This window comes from Sceloporus occidentalis, unplaced genomic scaffold, assembly GCF_023333645.1.
Source record: "Sceloporus occidentalis isolate IW3139 unplaced genomic scaffold, rSceOcc1.0.p SCAF_21, whole genome shotgun sequence".
Lineage (NCBI taxonomy): Eukaryota > Metazoa > Chordata > Lepidosauria > Squamata > Phrynosomatidae > Sceloporus > Sceloporus occidentalis.
The window spans coordinates 13,500,554-13,526,224 of record NW_028317001.1 but is presented as its reverse complement, the minus strand read 5'-3'; the positions used below and the strand labels follow the sequence as shown (position 1 = coordinate 13,526,224).

At 41.2% G+C, this 25,671-nt stretch overlaps 1 protein-coding gene and 1 pseudogene across 1 annotated transcript in view; both read left to right on the top strand.

Moving 5' to 3' along the window:
* The window catches only part of LOC149301638 (uncharacterized), a 29,826-nt pseudogene extending 16,542 nt beyond the window's left edge, over positions 1–13,284 (top strand).
* Positions 1–25,671, top strand: part of LOC149301637 (uncharacterized) — a 215,825-nt gene that overhangs the window by 132,635 nt on the left and 57,519 nt on the right. Inside the window, exons 2-3 of the mRNA XM_089484336.1 lie at positions 21,194–21,362; positions 22,218–22,338. Coding sequence (XP_089340462.1) covers positions 21,240–21,362; positions 22,218–22,338 — 244 coding nt within the window. The 5' untranslated portion in view covers positions 21,194–21,239. The remainder of the gene's footprint in view (positions 1–21,193; positions 21,363–22,217; positions 22,339–25,671) is intronic.

The window sequence follows — 25,671 nt, the reverse complement described above, 5'->3', positions numbered from 1 at the left end:
ACCTTCCTTCCATCTGTTTACAGTGAGGTCTGGTTGTTATCTTTACGTTGTTATTTCTCTCTCTTAATTTACTCAGCCTGTACTCCCAGCTGTCCGTAATGAGCTCCAGCTGTGTTCCTTTCGCTGTTTTATCTCACTTTTGAATTGCTGTCTTCCCAGCTGTCTGCAGTCAACTCCCAATATTTCCAATTTCTTTCGTTGTCCAACAATTACACTCTCCAAATTAATGTTTAAAGTTTGTTTTATCAAGATATCAAATGTCCAGTCCAGTGTCCAGTATCCAATCTTATTCAAATCCTTCTGTTAATTCAAATGCACCAAAGAAAACCCCTTTTGTAAACACAAACATTCAGGTATTCCAATGCTTTAGGATCCGTTATTAACTTTCTACATCAATTTCATACAACTCAATACTTAGTGACTTTCAGCTTAGATACAACAAATAGTCTGTAAAGGAGTAGCAGGCACCTACCACAGAAAAATAAGTTCAGAAGCTTACTCCTCTTTTTTACCTCCGTGTTTATCAGTAATTTACAAAAGAGTCCAGCTTTCCTCAGTCCAAGGTTTTCTTTTCCCACACTCTTCCTGGTAAGGAGCTACTGCTCAGAGATTCAATTATAACACAGAGAGTTATCAAAATCTTCTTCCTTCTTCAATGTATAAAGTAAAGTTTGCCACGTTGCATCAGAGAATCCACACAGGAGCAAAGCCCTACAAATGCCAGCATTGTGGGAAATGTTTTTCTTCAAAGTCAAACTTAGTGAGACATCAGAGAGTCCACACAGGAGAGAAGCCATACAAATGCCAGCATTGTGAGAAATGTTTTTCTTGGAAGTCATGCCTAGTGACACATCTGAAAATCCACACAGGAGAGAAGCCATTCAAATGCCAGCATTGTGGGAAATGTTTCTCTTCAAAGGCACACCTAGTGAAGCATCAGAGAGTCCACACTGGAGAGAATCCGTACAAATGCCAGCATTGTGGGAAATGCTTTTCTCAGAGGCCAAACCTAGTGAGACATCATAGAGTCCATACTGGAGAGAAGCCACACAAATCCCAGAAGTGAAATGACATTATTTTTCTCAAGAATGAATACAAAGAATATATTTTCAGTCCGCTGGTGATAAGAAAAGGCCCTTGTGATTTTGTGTGTTAGGTTTGTCTGTCGATATGTCTGTTTAAGTTTTAAAGCTATATTTTGTTAAGTTTTGGTTTTAATTACTATTAGTATATTTCTTTGCATTAGTTTATAAATTTGGCTGGGGATTATGGGTTGTGGAATAGGTTAGCTAGATAGAGGGGTGGGATTTGTTGCAGCTGGATAGAATAGTTAAGGGAATGATAGCTTTTGGAATTTGTGGGATATTGGATGAAGACAGTTGGTATTAACATAAAGAGGGCTAGTTTCTGGGCATGGCAAAGGGGGCTTTTTTACCTATGAGGCATAGACTGTGGGAATTGGAGGTGGGGTCTAGGTTTGGAAGAGGCTGGAGTTTTTGGTTTTGGGGATTTAAGGTATTCTTTGGCTTGGGGAGGGCAGCTCTGATTTAAAAGGTGAATTTCTCACTATGTGTTCTTAATAAAGTTCTTTGCTGTTTCAACACACTGGACTCATTGATGGACAGAAGTTGTGAATTTGTACAAAACTGACACTTTCTTCTCTCCTCAGTCCTCAGCTCCATTCCCAGCCATAAGAACAGAGGCAAACGCGCGCGCACACACACACACACACACACTCACACTCAGAGAAACAGAGCTATATGTACAAAGCAGAGCCTTCCCAGCCTTTCTCTCCTGAGTCCAGCTCCGCTGGTTGGGCTCCATTCCGGAAGGAAGGAAAGAAGGATGGAAGGAAGGAAGGGCGTATTCCTTCCCTTCTTCCAAAGGCCGAGAGTAGAATAAGCAGCTGCAGCAACAGCAGCAGCAGCAAGGGCCTTGCGATCCCTGCGCATACTCAGGAGGGGCCTTTGGTTGCTAATGTGCATACAGAGTTTCAGCCTCTAAAGCCATTGCTGCCCTCACAGCCTTCTCTGAGGGAGGGAAGTGGAGGAGAGCCCTTGTTCGTTTGAAGGATTGACTGGAGGGTCTTCGGGGGGGGGGGTGGAATGTTGTAAGAAGGAATGAAACCCCAATCTCCCCCGAAAGAAAGGCAGGGGATCTGCCAGTCCGCCTCTTCCTCTTTCCTTCCCTTCCCCCTCCTTCGGGGGGCCCTTGGGGCCCAGGTACTTGGGAGGTTATTATGAGAAAAGAGGGCAGGGGGACCCTTGGAGAGAGGCATGGCCATGGAGGGGAGGGGGATCTGAAGGTAAAAAGGGGTTTGAGGAGCCCCCTTCCTGGTGGAAAGTGGGGCAGAGGAGAGAACCTCCCTTCTGATGCCTCATTTGGGGGAGATTTTTGTGCCAAATAAAGAACATCACACAGCATAGGCTTCAATAGCATTAGATCAATCAATCAATTTTTTTTATTAATGCTTAAGCCAAAGGCCATTCGCATGATTAAAATGTAAAATCGGTGACAGAAATTCAGAATTATAAAATGCTCCATCAAATAACTAACATCCAAATTTTATACATTAAACATAATAAAATTCCAGACAATTAAATAAAACAACATTAAAAAGAACTTCAAAGTTTAGATAAGATCATCCCCATGACAATCAACTGCAATGTCCGCTATTAACCTTTCTCGAATTTTGATTGCTGCTGAGGCAAACAGTGAAACCTTATAAGTTACCTGAGAATCCATATCAGACAGGAGAAAAAAATCTTTTCACTGTAAATTGGACAGAATAGATCCCATAAATTTAGTTCTTGGATCAGTATATAATGAGCAAAAAAGCAGATAATGAGTTAAGTCCTCAATTTCTGGAGCTCCACAAATACATAAACGGGAATCCGTAGGTGTGTGTGAATATATACCATCAATCATGGCTGGAGGCATTGTTTGGAAACGAAGAGCTGTAAAAGCCTGCCTAAGCTTTGGGAATCTAAGCTTCCCTCGGTAAACAGCCCTCTGATAGTCCAATTTATATAATCTAAATCATTTGGAAAATTTCAAATTGTTAATAGCCAGTCTATCCAGATACACATCATGGTTAAAAATGTATTCACGAAGCTTCTCTCTTGAATTCCGGATAGAAGGATTTTCAGTTAGAGCAGGATATGATTCAAGCAACCTATTGTATCTTAAACTCCAGACTTTGCAGCTTGGTAAATGTTGGAAACACAACTTAGGAAAAACCTTAACCGGAGAACCTATTACAGATCTCCAGTAGTTAAATAAAGCAAAATGAATACGAGCTCTGATGGAAGGGAGGCCAACCTCATCCCGAACCAAAGCTGCAGGTGTTTCAGGTGAAAGTAGAAGCAATTTCTTGAAAGATGTATTCTGGATGGCCTCCAGTTTCACCAATTGGGAATCATCCCATCCCCACACAGAGCACCATATAGGATCTGAGCTATAACGTTGCTCTGAATTATTTTTAGAGCTGGTGTGATCAGATGACCCCCTGCCTGGTTGTAGGATCTAAGGATTGCTCCAATAGATCTCACAGCCATTGCTCTACTAGCTTCTATGTGGGACCATTTTAATAGGTCCTCTGCCCCCAACGGAGGGAATAGTGACCTTCAGCCCAACCTTGACCAGGAAACGGTCCATGGTCCATGGCATTGCGGAGATATGGACTACCTCCACCCACAGATGTGCCTGTTCTGTACAGAAGACCACATCGAGAGTATGACCTGCACAATGCGTGGGATCAGAGATTGGGATGATCTCCTGGGGTCCAAGCAGCCAAACCACAGCCCTGTTATGGCTCTTAGCCCAGCAGACCCTTAAATTCCTTAAATCACGCTGCCTCCACCCAGTGAATTATAAAAGGATTTCCCTTAACCTACACTGGAACCGGTTAAGGAACCTTATTTCTACTTCTTTACTGATCTTCCCAAGCATCAACTGAACCAAAATACGTGTAAAAGGAGCGTCAAGTAGTAGATACTCCAAGGAGATATGTATTATAAATAATAAATATAAGTCATGCAAGATATTTCATACAAGGGATTAAAACAAATAAATAAACCTAAACGTCCAATTCTGAGACTAACTTCCAAGATCCGCTCTTTAACTCTCTCTCTCTCGATCTCCAACCGACACAATTCCCCCAACTGTCTCTTGGTCTCTCAGGCCTTATATCTCCTTCTTGCGGAAGCTTCCAGAAGAACCTTCATCTTGCTCTCTGATTGGTCAAGAGAGCCTTCCATAGCAGTGATGTCATTCTGCATTTGCATACAGGGAAGATGGCTTTGGTAATCTTTTCCACCATTGAGCTTACCTTGTGTTGACTTCAAGGCTGTCAAAAGAGAGCAGGAAAGTAATCGGGAGGAGAAAGCAAAGACCCACATTTGCTCCCATAAGCTCCCCTGAAGCTTTTCCCAGCATGCCCTAGTCCTCAGTCTCCCTCCCAGGTTCCACCGTTTCCTAGAGAGATGGAAACCTTCAAGGGAGAGTCCTTGGGGGTCAAGCCAAGCTCTCCTCTGCTTCCCCAAGGCCTCCTTCTCCATCCACTGCTGGTCTTTGGAAGGAAGACCTAGAGTGCTCTTGGGAAAGTTACTTTTGGAGGGACAGGAACTCCCAAAACCTCCCAGTCTGGCTCTAACATTAAGTATGTCAAATATCTGCAATGAACTGGGCCAAATGTTATGTCAGGAGTGGGGATTCTGTGGCCTTCGCTCTGTATCCCCATCAAGAAAAAGACTGAATCTCCATGACTGGTGCTATGTTTCATACTCTTGGGATGGGCAGCCAGGAAAACAGAATGCTTCAAAGAATTCAAAAGTTTATTGGATGGAGATAGAAGTGCAAGATGCCTTAAAATCATATGTTCTGAATCAAAGACAGCATCAAAGAGGCTCTAATAGTTTTAGAGGACAGAACCTGGACAGACACTTCCTCCAAACAAAAAGTATTTTGCTCTTCCACTTTCTCTCCTTTCTGGAAATGCTGATGCCTGAAGGGCTGGATCCTAAGCAAAACGAGAAATAAGGTTTGAACTGCTATGCAGTTTAGAGGTCAAGGTGCAATTGTATATGGTTTTTTCAAGGTGTAATTATATAAATAGTTTAATTTTAAAAAATAGTTATAATTTTAATACATTTGCATTGTCATTAATTTGTATTGTATTAAATTTATTGTTAGCCACCCTGAGTCCCTATATTGGGAGAAAGGATGGATGTACAGCGCGCCCGCATCATATGCGGGCGCGCTTTACGCGGCTTGAGCATACGCGCTCAAGCCGTGGGGCGCGCACGGGGCGGAAGGGGCGGCGCGTCCCATTCAATTGAATGGGCGCGCGCGCCCGTTGCACCCCCCGCACTGCCACGCCGCTGTGCATGAGCCCCATTGTTTCCAATGGGGCTTGAGCATAGGCGGAAATCGCCTTACGCGGAGGGATCCGGAACGGATCCCGGCGTAAGGCGAGAACCCACTGTATATAAATAAACTAAATAAACTGGAGATCCTTTGAAGATCAATGGGTTTCTTGGTCTAAATAGCCCTCCACCAATAGAGACAGAGACTGAATGAGTCTGTCCAGAATTTCTATGGGTCTTTTTTGGCACCTGGGTTGTATGCGTATGGCGAGGTTCCACTGTACTAATATACTTTCCTGTGTAGAAATGAAGAGAGAAAATGTTAAAGGTCTGTTCCCAGATCAAGGGGAAATGAGAGAATTATTCTTTCTCACTTGCTTGGAGAGACAGGATAAAAAGTGTGAAGTCGAAGGCTTTCGTAGCCGGCTTCCATAGGTTTTTGTGGGTTTTTCCGGCTATGTGGCCATGTTCTAGAAGAGTTTTTTCCTGACGTTTCGTCAGCATCTGTGTCTGGCATCTTCAGAGATACCAGCCACAGATGCTGACGAAACGTCAGGAAGAAACTCTTCTAGAACATGGCCACATAGCCCAAAAAATCCACAAAAAACTAAGGATAAAAAGCATTTAATTTAGCCTCCTTCTTTCTAGCCAGATGGCGAATGCAGAGTATAGTAGTGAGCCCTTGTACCACCACAACTGAGAGAAAGCAAGAAACTAAACCAATCCATAGACCCCTGCAATTTTTCTAGTTCAAGAAACCAATGACCTAAGCCTTGCAAATTATAATAAGCTACTGCTCTCACATCACCTCTGACCTTTCCTCTTTCCTGAAATTGGGCTCCCTCCAAAATGGAGAAGAGGCAGCCTCATCTCCTGTCTGAAGATCATGCATGAAAACTGGAAGCTCAATGCCAGGCCCTGCTGTATCGTATCTTTACTGCTACGTGTAAAAAGGGCAAGGAAAAACACCTGTTACAGGAGAAGAAAGCAAATAAAACCTGATCCTTTATGGTCCAGGTTTAGGTCCTGGGCAAAAGAAGGGAAATCAGGATTTGACTTGGGAGTTAGCGAATGTTGTGTGGCCTGCCCTGCCTGCCCTGGGACCTCCCTGGGGACCAAATCCATCACCCTTCTCTTCCCCCTCAGTCAGCATTCTTACAAAGGAACCAAATTTAGGGGTCTCCCATAGGCATCTCGAGGCACCCACCTTTCCTTTCCTGCCAAGGAAACCCAGAAGGAGCCCCTCTTCCCAAGCAGCCAACGACCAAAGCCACCAGCCTTCTAGAACCCTATTCAGGCTCCAAGCCAACCGCTAACAATGGTCCAAGTTCAGGGCTGCTTTATTTGTCTGGCTGAATGCTAGGGAATTCTGGGAACTGTAGTTTTGTGAGATATTTAGTCTTCTCTGTCAGACAACTCAGATGCCATAATAAACTAGAATTCCCAGGATTCCCAAGCACTGAACTAGGGCAGTTGAAGTGGTTTATTTCTGCAAATTGGATTATTTCTGCAATGTGTTTTTGACCTCTGTTACTATTTGAGCATCCACAAAGCTCTGTGAGTTTGAATGGAAGATTCATCATCATCATCATTATCATCATCATAATTTCTGCAGTGTTTTTGAACCAGATCTGAGAGAGCCCTGCAGCCTGGATCTGCCCAAATCCCAAATACTGCCCTCTCAGCAAAGCCTGGAGATATTAACCTTTATGGACCAGAATTCCTCAAAGGCTGACTTTCCCAGTCTCTCCTGAGAGACCCTCCTGGACCTAGAGCAGCCTCAAAGAAAGGGGTCCCATTGAATGGGGGGCCCATGTCTTTCTGACTCTGTGGGTCCAGAGGAAGAGGATTGTTTTCCAGGACCCTCTTCCTAACCTCACAAGGCATCTCTTAGCATTTGCCCAAAACTTCTCTTGAACATGCAAAGATCAGGCAAGCAAGATCTGCTTTGCTGTTTGCAAAAAAAGATGGAAAAACAATAGGCCCTTGGTATCCTTTGGGATTTGGTTTGGATAGAAAATCCATGGGTGCTAAAGTCCCATTATATAAAATGGGTGACCTTGGGTAAGTCACAGTCTATCAGCCTCATAGGAAGACCAATGGCCAGCTGGAAGGCATACAACACACACACACACACACACACATCTACATGATGGAAATGGCATTCACTCTGGGCCATGAAACCCACTGCGGGGGAACCTTGGGCAGTAGACACTCGCTCAGTCTCAGAGGAAGACAAAGGGCAAAGTGGAAGGCAAACCTGAAGGCAAGGAAACCCTGGGAATAGGGTCACTAGACACGAGTTCAAGGCACGCAGCACACCCCCAGTCCCCAAGGCACACTCTCTCAGCCTCAAAGGATGGCAATGGTAAACACCCTTCGACAAAACCTACAAAGAGACTCCTGTGACAGTATTGCCTTAGGATCCCCAGGAAGGAATTGAAGGCACACAACACTCCCTCAAAGTCTGGGAGGAAAAGGAGGAGGAAGGCTTAGAGGAAGAGCCTAAGGAGGAGGAGGAGGAGCAGAGAGACCTCTGGATGATTTTGCAGAGGAAGAAGAAGGAGAAGAAGAAGAAGGGGCTCCTGAGCATATGCAGAGGCCTCTGGGGGAGAAGCCACTGGGAGAAATCTCCTGGTTGTAACTTATTATTACTATTATTAGTAGTAGCATTAGTATTATTACATTTTATTTATTTATAAAGACATGTAAAGAAGCATTTATAAAGCGTATCTCAGGGAGTCTCTATATTATAGCATCAGGAAAGATTTTAGGTGTTGTTAAGGTTTGGAAATGCTGTTTGGGGTCCCTTCTCACTTTGGAGCCCTTTCATCCTCCATTTTGGGTTCCCTGAAGGCCTCAAATTGCCAACTGCCAAGCGCTGAGGCAGAAGAAGCCATTTTGTGTTCCAGCGGCCATTTTGTGTTCTGGCGGCCATTTTGTGCTGCTTGTGACTTTGGGGAATATTGTTGCAGAACCTTCTCTGAGGCCTCAGTTGAACAGAGGCTTCTCTTTCTCTCCTGAGGCTTTAGAGAGATAAGGAAGCCAGGCTCCTTGGGCCAAAAGGAAGGAAGTGTGTCCCTTTGTGTCTTTTGTGTCTCTTTTCTGAGAGGGTTTTCTTATTACAGAGCTCTGCTCCTTCTGGGGAACATGGGTTTTAAAAGGCATCAGAAATGGGAGGAGAGTTTTAATACAATCCTTATTCTGCTTCTTCACAAACATTGGGCTTTGGCTTCTAAGAGGAGTCTTGTCCCCCAAACAAGGCCAAAAGTGGCTCCTTTGGGAGGTTTTAAAAGTCTCCCCAGTTTTTTTATTAATAGATTTTTATGCATGAAGGAAGTTGACAAACGAGACCATCTCCTATTACCAAGAATGAATCAAACAAACAACAAAAATAAAGATTAGACAGAAAAACATACTGCTTAGTTTTTGAAAGTAAAACCATTATTAAGGGGGCAAAAACCAGACTTGGGTACTTCTACCCCAGGGATAGGCAACTTTTCTGAGGTTGCTGTCCCTCAGACAAATGGGGGGCCGAAGCCAATAAATAAATAAATAATTTTTTTAAAATTTAACTAAACAAATAAACCGGGACAAATGTAGGACAACATTTTTTTTGTGCTTTGACTATTACTAGTTTTCTTCCCCCCCCCCCCCCCCAATTTGCTCATTTCACATCTTAATCTTATTTACATTCTCAATTTTTTTATACTTATTATAATCAACTTGACAAAAACAACTATTTCTGAATAAATAAAAAAATATGTACACACATTTTCCCTCAGTTCACATGCATCAAATTTATATCAAAATACCTTTCTTTATATCAAATACCTTTCCCCATGTCTGTGCTATTGCTAACCAGTCATCATTTAATTCCAATTCAGATCTATTATTTAGCAATTTTGTCAATCTGTCCATTTCCTTCCATTCATCTATTTGTGGTGGGTTACTGCTATTCCAATCTTGTGCTATCACAAGTCTTGCAGCTGTAACTAAATACAGTGGAACCTCGCCATACGCTGTCTTGACATACGGGGACTTGAGCGTATGTGCTCAAGCCGCGGGGCGTGCGCGGGGTGGAAGGGGCGTCGCTTCCCATTCAATTGAATGGGCACGCGCGCCTGTTGCGCCCTGTGCGCGCCCGCGCTGCCACGCACAAGCCCCATTGTTTCCAATGGGGCTCGAGCATAGGCGGAATTCGCCTTACGCGGAGGGATCCGGAACAGATCCCCCGCGTAAGGCGAGGACGGACTGTATAAAAAAGTTATCCAATATTTTTTTGCATCTTTTTTTCCATCTTTGGCAGTAAATAGTTCAGTAAATAGAAGTCTGGAGACATGTTAAATTGAAAAGAAAAGGCTGTTTGTATCTCAGAATGAACCTTAAACCAAAATTTCTTGACTTTTTTACAAGACCACCACATATGCCACATCTCCAACATTTTAAGTTAGGTATTATATATATATATTTTAATTTTAGCTGGTGTGAAATACCACCTGTTGGATATTTTGAGATGATTTTCTTTTAGAGACTGTGAGGCGGTGAATTTATTTGTCTTGTCCCAGGCCTTCAGCCATTCTTCATATGGGATTGCACGTCCTATATCCCATGCCCATCTTATCATATTTTCTTTTATTGTCTCCTTTTCAAGATCTCTCATTAGTAATATCTTGTAGGACAGCATTTTCAAATGGTAGACACTTTTTTTAAAAAAAGTGGAGGACACACAAAAAATGTGCTGATTTTTTTAAAAAAATGTTAATATAAATGCATGTTTCTGAGGTGTCTATAGACAATTGCCCCCCTTGCCTCTGCGCACGAGAGGCCAAAGGCCCTGGCGGCAATCGGCGGCAGGACTGGGCTGGGGCCGGTCCCAAGGCCTCGCCGGGCTGCATCCGGCCCGCGGCCCACAGGTTGCCTACCCCTGTTCTACCCTTTTACATCTAGCTCAGGCTATATCTGCACTGCAGAAATATTCCAGTTTGAAACTGTGTTAACTCTCCTGCCTCCATCCTGTGGAATCCTGGGATTTGTAGTTTGTTGCGGCACCAGAGATCCAGAGCCACCCCAAGACAAGGCACTCCAGGGCTCTCTTGGCCCTCGTTTGCTTGCAAATACAATGGGCCCCTGGTATACCTCCCACCCATGTATACCAAAATCCACATATGCTCAAGTCCACGCTCGCCGACATTGGGGACAAGAGTCCCTCTCCTCCCCTCCCCAACTTTTTCTCTCCTTGCCGCCATGCTCTGGGGAAAGGCCGTGTGGGGCTATTGGCGGCCAAGGGGCCTCCAGCCAACCATCCGGCCCTTCAGTGGATGTGGCAGTGCTTGTGGCAGTGGCAGTGAAGAGGAGGCGGAGGAGCAGCACCAGAGGCCTCCTCTCCACGTCAGCCTCCACAGCCCCACTGCCGCCACCACGGAAGGGCCGGGTGGTGACCCAGAGGCCTCTTGGCCTCCAATAGCCCCACCCGGCCCTTGCGTCATGGCGGCGGTAGAGAGGAGGCCGAGGAAGCCTCTGGCACTGCTCTTCAGCCTCCTTTCCACTGCCAGCAGACTGCCGTGGAAAAGACTGGGTGCTGCTCCTGGAGGCCTCTTGTGTAGCTTGTTTCGTGTTTTTGTTTTATAAACTGTTTAATTTGGTTAACTGCTATTAAGAGACATAGCTATGAGAATCTATGATATGGGGTGCACTATAAACCTTTTGATAAATGAACAGGGATTGCAATCCTATATATACATATTATCAGACATAACTACAGAAAATGCCATCCTTTTGGATGCCAGAAGGTTCCTCTCATTCTTCAGAGGAAGAAGCAACTGCTGCCTTCTAGAAGATAAAGCAAAAAGGCTTCCAAAAGAACTGAAGCCTTGGGCAAGTCGCACTCTCTCAGCCTCAGAGGATGGCCCTGGGAAAATCACTCTGAAGGAACCTGCCAAGAAAACCCCTTCAGAGACTCCCATAAGGTCACCATAAGACCTGGAACAACTGGAAGACAGACACCAAGAACAACATTGGGAAATAGGTGCAAGCCTTGCCTTGGGAAAGTGCAATGACTGGGCTCCAGTCAATGGAGGTCTTCTTCAGGCAGTAAAGGGAGGTTTATGCAAATGCAGAGTGACATCACTGCTACGGAAGGCTCTCTTGACCAATCAGAGAGCAAGATAAAGGTCCTTCTGGAAGCTTCCGTGAGAAGGAGATATAAGGCCTGAGAGACCAAGAGACAGTTGGGGGAATTGTGTCGGTTGGAGATCGAGAGAGAGAGTTAAAGAGCAGATCTTGGAAGTTAGTCTCAGAATTGGACGTTTAGGTTTATTTATTTCTTTTAATAGCTTGTATGAATTGAATATGATATACAGTGGTACCCCGGGATACGAACGCACCGCGTTACGAAATTTCCGGGGTACGAAAATCTTAGATTTAAAAAAACTGTTCCGGGTTGCGAAGATTTTTTCGGCTTACGAACATTTTTTCGGCGCGTTTCGGCGCGAAATTCAAAAGCCGCCGCTAGCCGCTAGCGGCTTTCCAGCGGCTTTTCGGGGCTTTTCGGGTTGCGAAATGTATCGGGTTACGAACGGCGCCGCGGAACGAATTAAATTCGTAACCCGAGGGAGCACTGTACTTACAAATATTGTACCTGCAAGACTCCTAATACCTTTCTGTAATAATAGCTACAAAACTGATAATAGCATTTGGAACATTTAGTCTTTTAAAAACAAATAGTGCAGATTTAAATGCTGCTTTAAAACCTCTTTCCATCTGCCAGCTTTGTGCTGGTTTTGGGGGGAAATGAGAAAGTGTTGGGAGGGAGGGACTGCCAACAGAATTAGGAGATGCATTGTAGGATATGGACAGTTTGCGGCCAAGTAAGGTCCAAAACACACAGCAGCAATAGTCCAGTTTGAGAGCGCTTTAACTGCCCTGGCCCAGTGCTAGGGAATCCTGGGAAATGGAGTTTATTGTGGCACCAGAGGTCTCTGAAAGAGAAGGCTGAATGTCTCACAAAACTACATTTCCCAGAATTCCCTAGCACTGAGCCAGGGCAGTTAAAGGGGTCTCAGATTGGATTATTGCTGTATGTATTTTGGACTTAGGTGACCCTTGGCAAGTCACACTCTCTCAGCCTCAGAGAAGGCAATGGCAAACCTCCTCTGAACAACTCTTGCCAAGAAAACCCCAGGAGAGGCTCCCCAGAAGTCGGCAATGATTTGGAGCCACTCCACAAAAAACGACAAAGCCTCAAGAAAGAGCCAACATGGTTTAGTGGCTGGAGCATTGGACTATGACCCTGGAGCCCAGGGTTCAAATGCCCTCTTAGCCACGGAAACCCACTGAGTGACCTTAGGCAAGTCACACTCTCTCAGCCTCAGAAGGAGGCACTTGCAAAACCACTTCTGGAAAAATCTTGCCTAGAAAAGCCTGTGAAGGACTTCCCTTCGGGTTGCCATAAGTCAGAAACAAGTTGGATGCACACAACAACAAGAAGAGCAGTAACACCACTTAGAGGCCTTAATCACACCTCACAAGCCAGCTATGGAGAAAGAAAGAAAGAAAGAAAGAAAGAAAGAAAGAAAGAAAGAAAGCTATTGCCAATGTGTTTCAATGGGTTTATATAATGTATTTACATATGTCTTCACTTCCCAAAAATGAGCATAATCCAGGATGCAATCTTCACTCATAAACCTATACAGAATAAACGTATATATCTAAAACAAAGAGATTTTGAACAAACTAAGAAGACAGGAAGATGGCTTGCCAATAAAATAAGGAAGTTAAAAGAACGAAACATCATTACGGAAATAAAAGAAGATTCAACATTAACTTCTGGTCGAAATAAAATTACAAAGACCTTCCAAAAATTCTATGCTAAATTATCCCTTTCCTTTTCCCTCTCTTCAGGTCTTCTTTTGTTTAATAGCCTTTTTTTTTTTTTGTGGTATTTAATTGGGTATTTCTCTCTTTCATATAATAACTTTTTTTGGAGTGTGTGTGCTATTCAATTAGTTATTTTTTTATTTTTTTATTTTTAATAATTTTTTTTTCTGTGTTATTTAATTGGGTATTTTTTTTCTATTATATAAGAATTTTTTTTTTGTAGGTGTTATTTAATTTGATATTTTTCCTTTTTAGTATATATATATAAATTTTCTTTGGGGTTATTTAATTTGTTATTTTTCTTTTATTATTAATTTCTTTTTCTTCTTTTTTCTTGTGTGTGAGGACGTTAATCAATTTGTTATTTTTCTCTTATATTATACAATAATATAAGGTTTAATGCGGTAAAGTAAGATTAGTTTAAATTAAAATAGGCAACAATCTCTGAAGGAGGGGAGAAGGAGGGAGTAGGGGGTGAAATGCACTGTTGACTTAATTAAGATATATATACTAAAGTGTGTTTAATTGCTGTTGTTCTTGTCTTTGGTGGAGGGTGCTGCTAAAGGGTTTGGTGGTTTGGGAGAGAACAGGAGGAAAGAGGAAAGAAGTATTGGAAATGAATACTAGAAATCAAACCCAAAAAGCGCTTCTCCAGAACCAGAACCCAAGAAGAAATTCAACCGAGAAAGGCCAAAATATCGATATGAATCAATTGATCCTGGATAAAATAGAGCAATTATCTGATAATCTAGCGTCGAATTTGTCTGCTAATTTGGCTAGGGAAATGAACAATTTTAAGAAGGAGATAAAACAAGAGATAAGATCGGATTTGAAGGAAATCAAACAGACAGTAGATAAATTGGCAGCTGACCTACAAAAATCAAATCAAAAAATTGAAATTTTGGAATTCAGAAGTGAAAGATTAGAAACGGATGTGGGAAAATTGATAAATAAAAGAGAAACAGAGCTAGATGAAAAAGCAATATGGGAACAGAAGTTCAGGGAAAAATGTGTCAAGATTAGGGGTCTACCGGAAGAAAGAAATGAGAATTTGGAAGAATTCTTAATCCCAGAAATTGCAAAATTCTTGAAAAAAGACCCTATATTTTTCGAAGATGAAATTGATAACCTGTTTAGAATTAATTCACAGATAGCTAAACAAAAAGGCCTTCCACGGGACGTCGCTGTTTATTTTGTGAAGAAAAGGACTCGGGACTTGTTTTTAAGGAAACATAATGAATCTCCTTTTTGTTACAAAGAAACGCAACTCAAAGTGCTGAAAGATATCCCGGGTAGAATACTGCGGAGGAGAAAGGAATATATTGGACTGACAAGCCTACTTAGAGAGGAAGGAATTCCCTATAGATGGGAGGTTCCGGAGGGGCTAACCTTCTGGTGGCGCAAAAAGAGAATTAAGATCGGTAACCCAGAGCAAGCAAGAGGTTTTGTAAGACGGGCAACAGAGCAAAAGAAGAATTCAAATAAAGAAGACGAAAAAGGTGAAGACACTCAGAACCACAACAAATTAGTGGATGGAAGATCGCCAGTGGCTCAGCAAAGGAACGAAGAGAAGGAACAAGAAGAAGTAGTAAAGGATGATCTGTTAGAGGAGTTAAACTCGGAAGAACTTTCCCAGGACTTGATAGAGGAAGAGTTGCGAATTAGAAGAGAAGAGCAGGAGGAAGCGGAAGAAGGGGAACTGAAGTCTTAATATAGAAGATTAAAGTTTAAGGAGTGAAAGATTTTTAATAAACTAACTCAATTGATTTACTTTTCTAGTTCTAGAACCTAAGATAATAAATTGAAATTACTTTCATAAATATTGGTTCTGATTTATTCTGTTCTTCGGCTTTGTCCAAGAGGTATATAGAGAGATGGCGGAGACAATTAAATTTATAACTTGGAATGTACAAGGAATGAACACTCCCCAAAAAAGAAAAAAAATATTCCACTATTTACAGAAATCCAAATTAGATGTAATTTGCTTGCAAGAAACAAGAATTAAGGATAAAGATAAAAAGTTTCTAAGATGTGTGAAATTGGGACAAGAGTATATTTCGGCATCTAAATATAAGAAAAAAGGGGTGGTAATTTATGTGAATTCAAGAATAGAAGTAAAAGAATTATACAAAGATAGTGAAGGACATTATATAATTTTAGAACTTACTTGGAAAAATCAAAAAATATTAACGGTGGGGGTATACGGCCCCCTAGAGAACAAGAATAAATTTTACAAAAGTTTAAAGAGTAAATTACTGGAATATGACTATGAAGAGGTTGTTTTACTAGGGGACTGGAATGGGGTGATAGACCCAAAACTCGATAGATTTACAGAAAAAAGAAAGAAAGAGAATCAAGGAAGGTTACCCAAAGAATTTTTTAATATGATGGATTTGTTGGTATTGGGAGATTCTTGGAGAATTAAGAACGGAAATAGTAGAGATTTCACCTTTTATTCAAACCCTCATAAAACAAGTTCGAGATTAGACATGATTTTAATCTCACAACATCTAGGGAAAAAAATACAAAAGGTGTCAATACTGCCTAAAGTGTGGTCAGACCACAATCCAGTGCAGGTTGATATAAGTCTAGGTAGGAAATATGGTAACTGGAAATTAAATCCGACAATTTTGAAGGATGAGACAATTAGGACAGAGTTAAATAAAAACATAGAGAACTACTTTAAAGAAAATTTAAATGGGGAAACATCCGTACAAACAGTATGGGACGCTTTTAAAGCAGTAATAAGAGGATGGTTAATACAAAAAACAGTGGAATTAAGGAAAAAAAGAAACGATAAAATGTCAAAACTTCTCGAAGAATTGGGAAGAAAGGAGAAACAATTAAGGGAGAACCCTAAAGCGGTAAAAATTTTGCAAGATATAAAGTTTCTTCAAAAGCAAATAGATATTTTAACGACTGAAGAAATAGAGAAGAAAATAAAGTTTACAAAACAAAAATTCTTTGAAAAGGCAAATAAAGCGGGGAAATTATTAGCCTACTTGGTCAAGAAAAAGAAAGAGAAATATATTATTAAGGCAATTAGGAGGGACAATATATTAATTACTAATCAGAGTAAAATAAAAAACACTTTTTGGGAATATTATACGAATTTATTTCAGACTACAAAGATAAATGAGGCAAAAATCTCTAAATATTTGGAAAAATCAAAATTGAACAAGTTCTCAGAACAGCAAAGAGAAATGTTAAATAAACCTATTACTTTACAAGAACTATCTGAAGTTATAAGTAAGAGTAAGATGATGAAATCCCCAGGCCCAGATGGCTTTTCAAATGAATTTTATAAGATATGTGAAGAAAGAGTAGCTGCCCCATTGTTGCAGGTAATGAATGAAGTTCGGTTGGGGAAAGTTCCACAGACATGGAAACAATCTAATACAGTGTTGATACCTAAAGAAGGGAAAGATCTTGAAGATCCAAAAAACTATAGACCTATATCCCTGCTTAATTCGGACTATAAATTCTTCGTGGCAATCTTAGCTAATAGATTAAAAAGTATTCTAAGTAATTGGATTCATTCGGATCAAAGGGGATTTCTCCCAAATAGGATGATTAAAGATAATATCAGAAATATAATAAATTTAATAGAGACCTTTGAAAGAAAAATTGATAAGAAAATGGCATTATTTTTCATCGACGCGGAAAAGGCCTTCGATAATATTAATTGGAATTATATATTTGAATTATTAAGGAACATAAATGCAGGGGAATTTTTTTTGAGAAGTATAGAAACAATATATAGCAAGCAAGAAACAATCCTGTTAATAAATGATGAGAGATCTAAACCCTGTAACATTTTTAAAGGAGTAAGACAGGGATGCCCTCTATCCCCTCTGTTGTTTATCATGGCTTTGGAACCACTCCTCTCAAATATTAGATCAAATCGGGAAATAGAAGGGTGTAAAATAAGAGGGGAAGAATATAAACTAAGAGCCTTTGCAGACGATTTGGTACTTTCAGTATCAAATCCAATAGAAAGTAGTGAACAGATCATGAAGGAATTTAAGAAATTTGGAAAGGTGGCGGGCTACAAAATAAATAGTGAGAAGACAAAGGTTCTGACATTGAATATGAATAAGGAGGAAAAGAGCTTATTGGAAGAAAAAACAAAATTTATAATTGAGAGGAAGGTGAAATATTTGGGAATAATTATATCGAATCAAAATAGAGATCTCTTCAAAAACAATTATGAGAAATGTTGGAAGGGTATTAAGAAAGAGCTGGAAAATTGGACCAAATTGAATGTCTCGTGGATGGGGAAAATCGCAATAATTAAGATGATGTTATTGCCAAAAATTATGTTTCTTTTCCAAAATCTCCCGATTATTATAAACAACAACCCATTTAAGATTTGGGAAAAAGAGATCTCTAAATTTATTTGGAGCAACAAAAAACCAAGAGTGAAGATGAAAGTGTTACAGGATGCTATAGAAAATGGGGGTTTGGCGGTCCCGAACCTGAAATGGTACTATGAAGCATGCGTTTTAGACTGGGTGCTTGACTGGATCAGGCTAGATAACCAAAGGATAATTAGTTTGGAGAAAAATGATTTGAAATTCGGTTTACATGGGTACTTGGTATACAATAAAATAAAAATAGATGCCAACTTTAAAAACCACTTAATTCGGAAATCCTTAATAAGAGTATGGGAAATATATAAGAAGAAATGGTACTCCCAAATTCCAACAGGGACCTCTTCTAATGAGGCGCTTTTTAGGAGGGAAGTGTTAAAAGAGAACGGTTGGGTAACATATGAAGACATTATAAAACAAGAGAAAGGAATAAAAAGAATGAAAACACAAGAAGAACTCCAGAATGAGGGTTATAAGTGTTCATGGTTTGCATTTCGCCAATTGAAGGAAAGATTCATAATGGATAATAAGACCGAGGGAATAGGTGTAGGGAGATTAGAATTTGAAAAAATTGTAAAAAATCCTAAGAAACAAATCGCAAGATTATATAAGTTGATTAGGAGCACTGAAATGGAGGAAGAGACAGTGAAGGAATTTATGGTAAAGTGGGCAAAAGATTTAAAGGGACCGATACAATTTGATCATTGGCAAAAGATATGGAGAACTAAACTAAAGTATTCCCCTAGCGTGGAGGTTAGAGAGAACTGTTATAAAACATTATATAGGTGGTACCTCACGCCATATAGGCTTTCCAAAATGTATAAAAACAATAATCAGAACTGCTGGAAATGTAAAAAGGCGATCGGTACTTACTTACATTGTTGGTGGGGATGCTCAAAGGCTTCTAGCTATTGGGGGGAAATACACAAAGAAATTAAAAAGATATTTAAGGTGACGGAAAGGAAAGACCCCCGAGTGTACCTCTTGAACATAACCGAGAACTGGAAGATAAAAAAAGAAAAGGAAAAAGAACTTTTTTATATGATAATTGCTGCAAGAACTTTGTATGCAAAATATTGGAAATCGGAGAAAATCCCAACAGTGGAAGAATGGCGGCTAAAAGTAATGGACTTCTACCAATTAGATAAGTTAACTACTCTCCTAAAGGAAGAAACAATAGATAATTACCATAAGACATGGAGCTCCTGGGAAGTTTATTTGAAGGAAGAAAGGAAGGAAGAAGTATGTGTAGTATGTGAAGGTAATTAAGACAGGAAAAGACATACCAAGGAAAAGGTTGGAGATAACAAGTAATGTAAAGAGGATTAAAGAGGTATTTTGGGAATTGCAGGTTCTACCAGACAGGAAAAAATGATAATAGGATCTATGTTAAAATACAATTGACTCCAAGGGGGAAGAGTTAGGTTTGGGGAAGTAAGAGTTAGTGGAAAGCACGGTGAGGTTAAAAGTAACAACAGTAAGCGCATGGAAGTGTAAATATCTAGGTGGGTTATAGAAAACTTTTAGAAATAGCTAAGAGGGAAATGTGGAACTAATTAAGAAGTTATTGTCTGTTATAATACTGGATAGGAATTGGTTTGTTTTTTGTTTTTTTTTTTGGAGAATGACTCTTGTTCTGTGTGTGTAATGCATTATTTTTAACCAATAAAAATTAAAATAAAAATTTAAAAAAAAAATTCTATGCTAAATTGTATAAAGGATCTCAAACGTCTAGAGCCAAAATAGAGGAATTTTTCAAAATACCTAACTTAAAGCCACTTTCAGACCAACAAAGAAATATATTAAATGGACTGATCACAATAGCAGAAATCGTTGAAGTAATTAGAAAAAGTTTTTTTAAAAAAGGGAAAACACAAGGACTGATGGCTTCACAGCCAGTTATTATAAAGTATTTGAGGATCGATTGTTAACACCACTCAAATTAACGATAAATGCCATCAAAGAAAACCATTATCCTGAAACATGGAAACAAGCTAATATAACTTTGCTCTTAAAAGAAAATAGAGATGTAACTGAGGTAAAGAGCTATAGATTAATTTCCTTTTAAATATGGATTATAAATTATTTTCTATGATTTTGGCTGATAAGACTCAAAAAAGTTCTTAAACACTGGATTCATAAGGACAAATCGGGATTTCTCCCTCACAGATAACTCTGTGATAACATAGGAAACATCATAAATATAAATGAATATTTTGAAAGGCACAACGAAAAAAATCTTGCACTTATCTTTGTCGATTTAGAAAAGGCCTTCGATAACATAGGATGGGATATGTTATTTGTGACACTTGAAAAAATAGAAATAGGAGCTTCTTATTTAATATAGATAAAGGCAATGTATAAAGATCAAAGAGCCAAACTAATAGTTAACTATAAAAAACAGAGGAATTTAAGATTTCTAAACGTAAATAGCAAGCTTTCCCACTATCACCCCTTTTGTTCCTTCTGATCCTTGAAGCACTGAATAATAGGATAAGATTAGAAAATAAGATCAGTGGAATAAAAATTAAAAACAACTGAGTTTAAAATGAGAGTCTTTGCAGACAACATTTTTATTCCCTGGAGAACCCAGAAAAGAGTACAAGAGAATTGATGGAAGTAATAGTGGAATTCAAATATGATTGAGGACTAAAAGGAAACAGAGACAAAACAGCATTAATAACAAAAATATGGGGAAAAGGAAGAACAAATCCTGGAAGAAATTAGTGGATTTAAAGAGGGAAAGAAAGTTAAATATCTAGGAATAAATTTAAGTAATAAAAACTCAGATCCATTTCTGAGGACCAGATATGTATTTATGATGCACTCCTTTCACATCTAGCTACAGGGACATAGCCAGGGTCCTCTCCAATTCCCCATCCCCTGACCCCCCTCCACTCTCACAAGGCATGGAGGGTCAGGACCATGGTGAACAGGTCTGAGGAAATGACATGCATGTGGCCACTAGGTGGAGCTGTTGTGGAAGTCATTGACAGCTCTAGTGGCAGTTAGATGTGTCAGCATTTAAACAGTGCATCATTGGAATGTTGATGCAACTGTCAACTGTCATTCTCAACTGTCACTGAGGAAGAGTCAGACAGTGTGTGCCTCAGAGTGGGTTGTTACTGGTGTGGATGGTGGAGGGTGTCGATGTATATAGTGTTGTACACAGTGGAACTTCTTATATGAATAAATGCCTCATTTGAGAGAAGATTACAGTGTCTCTTCGCTCAGTGAGAAAGCGACAGGTGTTTCTTCACCTCACAATCTACTGACTACAGTCAAGGTGCAGAATCTGGCGCCATACGTTAATGTGTTGCCTCACATGCTGTGCAACATAGCAACGTCAAAAATGTTTTAACATGGAGTATCTGTTGTATAGGGGAGTTGCAGTGAATCTATGCTAGGTCCATTGGGCTGTGTTTGGTGCAGAGGAAGGAAAGAGACACCCACCTCTGCATTGGATCAAAGGCATATGTCACCTGCGTATCTCACCAGCAGCATGCTGTTCTCTTTGTCTTTGAGTGGTGCAGGATTTCTTGCCAAACCAAGCCTAACCCTAGTCTCTTTTCTCAGGAACTTCATCTCGGTCTCCTTCTACACAGCGTTGGGGCATATTTTGATGGAAGAGACCCAAGTGCAGGGCCACAAGTATCCCCCTTCCCACCCAATGGCCAACACAGAGGCCAAGCAGAGGGAGTTGGGCTCCAAGAGAAAGAGGCTGTCCAAGTACAACAACTCTTTGGTGAGTTGCCATCCTGACTATTAGTTTCATTTGTGTCACTGCTGGTCCAGCTCATGAAAGCAAGTGGAGAACATATTGTCCCAGTTTGGCAGAGAAAGTCCTGGTTAATCCTCTGTCACCCCACTTTTTCAGGGGCTTTAAAAATGTCCGGGTTTCTCTCTCCTCCTCCCACTTTCCCCTTTCTCCTCAACTCATTTCAGCTGCTGCAAAATGACTTCCAAGGAGTTTGCACCCCATCAACTCAAAAGGGGAGAGTGGAGAGGAGATAAGCTGCAAGGGTCTTCACTTGCCAGGAGACTCAGGCAAAAGCAAACTACGGTGCCCTTCCCCGCTTGTGTGATCTTCCTCCTAAACAACTTTGGCCATCCTCTCCACCTTCTGGTGTTGCTTGTCCACATGTGCCTTGCTTTTACTGTCTGTAAAATGTTGGGGGATATGGGAGACCATCTCTGGATCTAAATTGGGGGTGGGCCCAGTGGCCCTTAAGTCCAGAGTGCTCCCCAGAACTGTTTTTTAAAAATGACATTTGCCTCTGAAATTTGGCAAGAAATGGCTAAATGCACCATAATTCTTTTATGGCTAAATGTACTATATATGTACTGTATGTGTTGGGATAGTCAGTATCCTAATCCATCCTCAATATCCCAGCCATGGCCTAAATTATATTTTTTATTATATTGAAAGGATTCAAATCAAATTGATCTCAAAGGCAGTAGCTTTTTGTTTGCTAACAGAATTTAAAGTTTATTTCCTGGACTGAATTCTGAAGTGATGAAATAATATTTGGGATGCACCATGTGTTTTCCTCCCCTTTTGCTTAGTCACTCTCTGGATGAGGGCTATTTCCTATTTCAGGTGAGCTTTGCAGATGTGGCCATATATTTCTCTGAAGATGAATGGAATCTGTTGACGACGAAACAGAAACTTTTGTACAATTATGTAATGATGGAAAATTACGAGAATGTGGCTTCTGTAGGTAAGGAACCTGAATCCATGGCTCTTTCTATAAAGACTGAGGGCCCTTTCATACTATATTATCATGTCGCTTTGTTTCCACTAGAATTATAGAATCATAGAGTTGGAACAGACCACAAGGGACATCCAGTTCAACCCCCTTCTGCCATGCAGGAATACACATTCAAATCACCCCCAAGAGATGGCCATCCAGCCTCTCTTTAAAGACCTCCAAAGGTCTTTTCCATCCTTAGGAGAAATCCTCCCTTGGGCCTGCAATGGCTCAGAGAGGGCACAACAGTGGCAAAATGGCCTCCACTTCCCCAGTGGGATGTTTTGGGATGTTGAGGGGCAAAATATTATTTCATCTCCCCCAGGCAATACAATGTGGGGTTGCCCCTGAGATCTCCTCCAAACCCCATCAGTAGTCCATGCCTGTCTTATAGATGTTTTAAGGCTGTTTTAAGGCTGCTCCCTGGCACTTTACCCTCACCAAAATTGGAGTCCAGGTCCCAGCCCCCTTGCTCTGCCTTTGCCAATGAATTATTTGTATATTGATTATCCTGCCTTTCTCAACAAATGGGCCTAAAAGGGATGTCATACTGAGGAGGGAGCTGACTTGTTTTCAGCTGCTCCAGAGACTAGGACCCGGAGCAGTGGATGCAAGCCACAGGAAAAGAGATTCCACCTCAACATTTGAAAGAACTTCCTGACAGTAAGGGCTGTTCGACAGTGGAACACACTCCTTCCTCGGAGTTTAGCAGAGTCTCCTTCCTTGGAGGTCTTCAGTCAGCGGTTGGATGGCCATCTATTGGGGATGCTTTGACTGAGAGTTGCTGCATGGCAGGCAGTTCGACTGGATGGCCCTTGCGGTTTCTTCCAACTCTATGACTCTATGATCCCTTTTATGCATCACACTCTGTGGGTTTGTATCTGTAATAGAGAGATGAAGGGAATGTAAAAATTGAAAGGCAGGGAAGAGAGGCTGAAAATGAGATGCTGAAGCAGTGCAGATGGGCAAGAAGGAAGGTTGGAGAGCGGAGGGAGAAAGGGAAGGGGATCAGGCCTCTGGGAACCAGGAAGGGAAGGCAGGAGCAAAGCCAGGATTGCCTAGCTCTGTGCAGAGAGGAAGGGACCCCTGGGAAGGGCCAGGAGAGGGGCCTTGGGGATTGGGAGGCAGTCACCAACCTGACAGATTTTAAGAACTGAACTGGTGAGAACCGGCTCAGGTCCTTGTTTTCAAACATATTAATGGGTTCCATTCAGAAATTATGAGCAATGTCTTTGAAGAGAGGAAAGGGCAACAGAAAAATTCCTTTTCTCTCATGTTTCTTTTCCAACCTGAGCTTGCTTAGCTCCATGGTTGATTCCAGAGGCTCTTTGTTACCCGAAATGCTGGAGTCTGGGGAGGACACCCGCAAGTGCTATGCTTTCAGGGGAATTTCATACTTAGCTCAAAGGAAATATTGGGGCAACAGCAATATATCATCATCATCATCATCATCATCATCATCATCAAGATTTATTTCTAGCCCGCCCAATCACGAAGAATCCGGGCGGGTTACAACAATAAAATACATCAAATTACAATAGAGTTAAAAACAACAACAAGCAAACCCTTGACCTACCCCCCCCCCCCATTCCCAGGATTAAAACAGGATTAAACAGTAATACTATAAAAACAGTAAAAACAGTAAAAACATTAAAGACATTTAAAAAATAGGTAGAAACATAGGCGGGGAAGAGTAGACAGATGAGGGAACAAATATCTCTATATCTGGGGAGGGTAACTAGGTTGGAAAGGCCTGCCGGAAGAGGTCCGTCTCGAGTGCTTTCTTAAAGGCGGTCAGAGTGGGAATGTGATGGATCTCCTCCGGCAGTCGTTCCATAGTTTTGGAGCAGTAATAGAAAAGGCCCTTTCTTTAGGAGACTGATGTTAGCCTAGATTTTTTTGGCTGTAGTAGATTTCTTCCAGAGGACCTTAGTGTGCAGGACGGACAATAGGGAAGAAGGCGTTCCCTCAAGTACTCTGGGCCCAAGCAACCTTGGAAGTCATCCCATTCCGGACTCAAACACATACACCCCTGCCGGCGTTAGGGGAATTTTTGTAATCTTGGGCCCTATTTAAATGAATGGAGCTCCGTGCAGTGGAGCGGCCGCTCCCGCCACAGACACAGGCACCATTAACCCTTATGGGGCACGTCGCCCCTTTTCCCAGTGTAGCTTTTAGTGTATGCTGAAATCCACGTAAGGCGTGCCTGCGTATGACGCAGGTGCACTGTACACGCATGCACACACATATAGGTGTTCCCACACACACACAAGAACTAGCTAACAAAGGTAGGGGTGATTAATAGATGTTAGGCTTTGCTAATGGTAATACATAACCTAAACGGAACTTGATTCCAATTGCTGAGGGTCCAGAATGGGGAGAGAAGTCAGCTGGCGAGTGTAGTGAGGTGTTTAGCAATGTGAACCAACAGAGTGTCTGTCTTATACTGAAATTGTTGCTAGTGGACAGAAACCAAGTTTTCTATAAGGTTTAAATCATTGTAGAAAGTTTCCTGGGTGGAGAAAATATGGTCCAAAATCAAATTGAATGCAATGGGTGCTTGGTGCAAATACCTCAGACATAAGGGATTAGCACACTGGTCCTCAGGTCCTTGTTGGCTCTGAATTCCAGTCCTGTTCACAAGCCAATGTACAGCGCAATGTGAGCATGATGCTCCCAGATGCAGCTTAACAATAACATAGCAGAGTATGGAAACAAATTTCCAGATACAGGTATTGGCAATGCACTGACCACATTTCACACTTAAAAATAAGTCACAGACACAGTTGATTTCATCCGAATCTTTGGAGGTTCTCTATCTTGAGTTGCAAAATAATAGAAATATTTGCAAGCTCTCCTCTCTGACTTCCATCATGTTCACCATCTCTTGTATACACAACTCCAATCCAATCCTATCCACAGCAATCCGCATGTGAGCTGTATACTATATGGGTTGTGATTCATCTCCTGTTGCCACACAGCATGAAGCGTCCTCTGCAGTTAGCTTGCATCATGCCATGTGCTCAGACTCAGAACTCTCTGGCCGTCTCACAAGATATGAGGCCAGTTTTCAATCAACATATTTTTACACATGTTTAAAGGAATCTTTTTTTCAACAGTCTCTATGACTATCTGCTTCTACTGATTACCTCAAGGTAGTTCCCCCACAATCTCTTCTTTGCCAGCTCCTGTGAGTAATGATATAATCGTTTCATGGATTTGGGGCATCTGCAACAGGGTCATGCTCAGTTCACCCACCCCAACTTTATTAATTTAATATCAAATAGGGAGGTGTGAACGTAG